This window comes from Apodemus sylvaticus, chromosome 7 (genome assembly GCF_947179515.1).
Source record: "Apodemus sylvaticus chromosome 7, mApoSyl1.1, whole genome shotgun sequence".
In the NCBI taxonomy this organism is placed as follows: Eukaryota; Metazoa; Chordata; class Mammalia; order Rodentia; family Muridae; genus Apodemus; species Apodemus sylvaticus.
The window spans coordinates 24,911,073-24,916,708 of record NC_067478.1 but is presented as its reverse complement, the minus strand read 5'-3'; the positions used below and the strand labels follow the sequence as shown (position 1 = coordinate 24,916,708).

General features: G+C 46.0%; 1 protein-coding gene across 1 annotated transcript; it reads left to right on the top strand.

Annotated features, from left to right (window-relative positions):
- Window positions 1-3,965: 3,965 nt before the first annotated feature.
- Window positions 3,966-4,709, top strand: LOC127689540 (proline-rich protein 23A3-like). The gene has a single exon (XM_052189234.1). The coding sequence runs from the start codon at window positions 3,981-3,983 to the stop codon at window positions 4,707-4,709; it is 729 nt and encodes a 242-aa protein (XP_052045194.1). The 5' UTR covers window positions 3,966-3,980.
- The last annotated feature ends 927 nt before the right edge of the window (window positions 4,710-5,636 follow it).

Genomic DNA, 5,636 nt, shown 5'->3' with positions numbered 1-5,636 from the left:
AGAATGGGTTGGGGCTGGCAGTGGTGCCCACATCTTCAGTCTCATCACGGGGGAAGCAGAGTCAGGTGGATCTCCGAAGTCAAAGCCAGGCTGGACTACAGATTTAGTTGCATAAAACCAAGGCCCTGCATAAACTAATTCAATGTTGATTTAAATGTCTATATAAAGAACCTAAAGAGAACAAAAGAGACAAAAGGGTACTTTAGAATGTCAGTTTTGTTGCATAGGGCTTCCTGAGGCAGACTGGTGAAGGAACTTTTCTCTGAAGCAGAGGAGAAAGAAGCTTCTGCTAAAAACAACAGGTGGAAGGACACATGATGAAGGATTCTTCGCTAACTACCACCATGGATGTGTCTGCCTTACATTACATACTTGAGCTCATTCAGTTTGGACATATTAGAGAGAAAAACACCAAAACACTTGTGGTGGAGTGCTGCAGTTTCTTGCCACTTTCACAGACTCAGGCTGATTGACAGAGTGATGTCAGCTGAGACAGGCACAGGGGCTGGGGCAAGGCAGGACTTGGGCTTAAGGCAACACCTGTGGAGGAACCTGATGTCTGAAGGAAGTAGAAAACGGACTGGGCAGACAGGCAAAGGGGCTGAGCTTGGCTTGCTTGCATAGCAAAACACTGGTTGGTCTCTCTTCTTTCCCCGATCCTTGCTCTTTCATGAGAGGCACAAGTCCAGATATCACTACTTGTCAAAGTCCCTTCTGCCTGGATGTTCCTGCTAGGTCCTGCCACCTGCTGCTATCCTGTCTCTACCAAACTGGAGGGTGGCTATACCCGAGAAGTGTTTGCCACTGGATCTAGCTGCTACTGACATCCTATGGATCCTGCCACAGCAGCTGAGCAGTGAACTCAACTACCAATTTCTAGACAACACTGATGGAGGTTGTCCCAAAGAACCATTTCTGAACAGGTTCACTATTCTTCCACACATCTGGTGGGTTATGGGCTACAAGGTAGGTTCAAGCATTTAAGAACAGCCAATAGAAAAGGCATTGAAATAAGATATGATAGAGAGAGAAAGAAAGAGAGAGAGACAGAGACAGAAGCAGAGAGAGAGTGAGACAGAGAGAGAGACAGAGAGAGATACAAGAATGGATGGATTGGTATTGGTTTTTCTCTTTTCCTTCTTCTCCCTCTTCTTTTACAAAATTCACACCAATATCATAATTTTTTAATAGGGAAACACAGAAAAATAGGACACTATATACTGTTGGAAATAAAGTGTGATAGGATAATTAATTGGTTCTGTACATAAAAAACCTGAAATGAATCACTATCATGGTTTTCCAACTAAACCTTTAAGGCTAGTCTATGTACTTTTTAAATTATGTATTTATTATTATATGTAAGGACACTGGAGCTATCTTCAGACACACCGGAAGAGGGCTTCAGATCTCATTACAGATGGTTGTGAGCCAGCATGTGGTTACTGGGATTTGAACGCAGGATCTTTGGAAGAGTAGTCAGTGCTCTTAACCACTTGGTTATCTCTCCAGCCACGGAGTCCAGCATATTTCTAAAGCTTAAGTGTACTGGTTGAGGTGTTATTTACCTGAGGTTTCAGGGAGAGGCACAAGGAGTAAAAGTTACAACAGAATCTCAACTACAGAGCAAGTTCAAGGCCAGCCTGGCCTCTATGGGACCATGAGATAAAAGAGGGAAGAAAAACAAATACCAGAGGCCCCATTTATACCACAAGATGGATAAGGGCATAGAAATTTAACAGACTAACTGCGGTAAGGAAGAAGCTTTGCATCATTAGGACCTGCTCACATACTGTTAGGATGTTCAGTTAAGAAGCCTTTGGTGGGGGCTGGAGAGATGGCTCAGCAGATAAGAGCCTGTATTGATCTTGCAGAGGGCCCAACAAACACAGGGTGGATCACAACCATCTGTAATGGTATCCAATACCCTGCTGTGGTGTGCCTGAAGGGAGCTTCCCCGGCTGGCATAGAAAAAATAAATACATCTTTTTAAAAAAAAAAATACATCTTTTAAAAGAAAGAAAGAAAGAAACAAACAAACAAACAAACAAACAAACAAACAAAGAAGACCCTTCCAGAGGACTGGGGAGGCAGAGGCAGGTGGATCTCTGTTGAGTCCTGCCTGATCCAGAGATCAAATTCCAAACATGGCAGGGCTACTCAGAGAAAACCTGCCTCAAACAAACAAAGAAACAAACAAACAGAAACTCTAAGCTTCAGCTGGAATAAAGAGAGCCTAATCGGGCTCCATTGGAATTTGCTCCTTGGTTGTGTTTTGGAGGTTCAGTGAATACTTCCCGGCACAACATTTTTAGCTTCTGTTCTTCAGTTTCGACTAAATGTTCTTCTAAACTGAAGTATGTCAGAGCAAGATGGACTTAGAGCGATTACAAGTTTAATCTGAGAAAGGCTTGGGAATATGATGGGATCCTGAGTATGCAGGCAGTCTTGCTCTGGCTTCCAAAGACCTTATATTGACTTAAACATGACATACTTGAGCTCAGTCAGTTGGGACATATTAGAGAGAAAAACACCAAAAGACTTCTGGTGGAGTGCTGCAGTTTCTTGCCACTTCCACGGACTCAGGCTGATTGGAAGAGTGATGTCAGCTTCTGTGTGGCCAGAAGTCTCCTGTAAAGACCAGAAAACAGCTTCAGTTAATTCTTCATTATAGACACATCACAGCACCACTTTGTGCACCACTCTGTATATCAATGAATGTGTACAACCACTACTTACATTAAGAAATAAACTCATTAGGACAATTAGGAAGTGAGAGAGAGCAGAGCTCTTAAGGGCACTAAGTGCTCCTGAAGAACTGCCTGCTAGGGCAGTGGTGGCTCACACCTTTAATCCCAGCACTTGGGAGCCAGTGGCACAGGGATTTCTGAGTTCGAGGCCAGCCTGGTTTACAGAGTGAGTTCCAGGACAGACAGGGCTACACAGAGAAACCCTGTCTGGGAAAAAAGTAAATAAATCAATCAACAGATCTGTCCTTCATTATCATATCCAACAGAAACAAAGCATCTAACATTGAAACTATTTTTCCCCACTTGTAAAGGCTCGTGAGGATGAACTAACTTTCTCAGGCATAATTCAGTCAGTCCAGGCTAGCCTTGAGCTCACCACATACCAAGACCAGTCTAGTTGTCACCATGTACCCGACTGGCCTTGAACTCATAATCTTGCTGTGACTGTCTCTCAAACGCTGGGGTTAGGGAAGTTCTACAGTACTCACAGGAATACTTTTCTGATTTGTTTCTGGAGATCAAATCCAATGCCCCCCAGCATGCTAGGCGAATATTCACTCATCGATGGGTTGTCTCAGATCAATTATGTACTTCATTATAACACAACTTTGAGGTCATTTTTCTAATAGAAAAATAGGAACCTAAAACGCTTTTAGTTTCTGTCCTTAAGTAGCAAGCCTGACCTGCAAGGAACAAGTGTTGTTTCACTTTGATAATGTGCATTTCCGTTTTTATTTGCAAATGAAGGGAATTTCTAGGATGGGACCAAGAGTTCCTGAAAACGTGGCTGGGGTGGGAAAGCCATGTTCCTGTGTGTGATGCCACAGGTGAAGGCAAGGATAACGACAAGGACATTCAAGGGCCATTTTCTCTCCCTTGACTACGAATATTCCCAACACTGCTTACCCCTGCTGCCCATCCTCCTCCACCCATGCCACCCCCTTCGAGGGCCTGTTCCCAACGCCCTGCCCTGCCTGTGTTTGAGGCCCCGCCCTGCCTGGGCGGAGCTTCCTGCAAGCCAGGAAGATATAAAGAACTCAGGTTCTCTCCAAGCCAACACTTCAGATCAGCTAGTCCTTCCGACCGAATCTCTTCTCTCCAAGAGGGCGCACAGAGTCTCTTGCAAAAGCCAGTCTGACAACAGTCATACCTGCATGAAGTACAGCTCACAGGTCTAGCATCTGCAGTGCACCTCTTTAGGCACCAACTCCCAATTTGCCAAATCATCACACCATGGAGGGAGTGAGGCCCCAGGGCACCAGCGCTGATCCTGTAACCAATCCTGCCAAGCGCCCTCGACTCCAACAAGACCACCATGCTCAACACGACCTGGAGGGGCCTATGGAGACTTCCAGCTACAGGCTCACTTCCCTGGTGTTCCTGCCACCTGGCTCTGCCTTACAGCTGAACCTGGATGACTGCGACCTGCTCTTGGAACCTCAGCACACCTCGATCCTGGAAGTGTCCCTCCCAGAACACTTCCTCTTGGTCCCCGGAAGCCTCCTAGATTCCACTGGCCCCAGACATCCTGAGTTCTTGCCCTCAGACCAGCCTGACTCTGATCTCCTGGACATGCCGCGGGAAGTCATAGTCATCCAGCCAGGATCCTTCAGTGCTTCGGTAAGAGACTGCAAGGGCCTGCAAAATGTCTCTCACTCAGGGATGCCATGGATGAAGGCTCCATCTGGCCTGGTCCCAGAGCTTCATCTCTCATCTTCTTCATTTCAGGGTCAAGTCCCAGATGGCCGCATTCCTTCCGTCTCTCCTAGAGCAGAGGAATATGCTCCCTGGGCTTACTGGAGCCCCCAAGGCAGCATGCGGGAGTTTCTTCTGCACTCACCACTGGAGCCTCCCCCTCCATCTTCTTATTCAAGCCACCAACAACAGTGCCCGCTGAATCCTGTGAGACCTACTCGCCCTCCATGCAAGGCCAGGAAGCGCCTAGTCTTTGAGGAAAAATAGACTGCTCCAGAAACACACGGCGCCTGGGACTCTTCCTGGGAATCACAGAGCTCCTGTGCTGCATACCCAACAAGATAATGTTCAGCCTGTGTCCACACAGTGCTCTCTGCTGCAAACTACAGACAGAACATACACACTTCAAGAAGAAGGGAGACACAAAGTCGCACCTTGGAAGTTTAAATAAATCTGCCTTTGAACACCAGAAGATGGATTGTCAAACTTGAGACTTTCTCTCACAATCTTCCATATTCCCCTCATGTGCACAGGCAGTTCCTGGTAAGAACCCTAAGAACCTCTCGTCTTTCTGGAAACAAGAAACCATTGGGTTTGCTGCCAGTGTCCATCCATGGATGAAAGAAAACTTGTCCTCCTCAGTCCAAGCTGGGCTCTGCAGAAACTCACAAATACCATAGTAGGAAAAGATGGTTCCAGCCCTGGATACATGATGCTGACATACTTCTTCTCCGCCATCCCTTCACCTGCTGGAGTGCTCTTCACTTGTCCTCTCCTGCCAGTGAGACTTGATGCACATTGTCACCAGCTGGTTTCATCATGCACTGGATGGACCTTCCTTTTGACCTGCAGTTCCCATACTGACATAAACATTAGACTCATGGGAAGTGTTTGGGTTAGTGTTCTTCCCAATTGTTTTATACTTTTAACTTAACAATTTCTTCCTCCTGTAAACTTGTATGAAAGGTTCAGTCATTATTGAATTTGCCTCAGCATGTATGGAAATAAAATACTATTGTAAAGTTTAACCTATGTGCTAACTTTGTTTTCTTAAAACTTTTAGCTCTGAGACATCCTAGCAGAATGCTTACCGGTGCACATAATCACTACCTCCTTAGACCTTGACCTCCTTAGACCTAAGACCTTGGGGAGAGACCTGCCAGCTGGTTGATTCTGGGTGCAATGGCAGGCTGC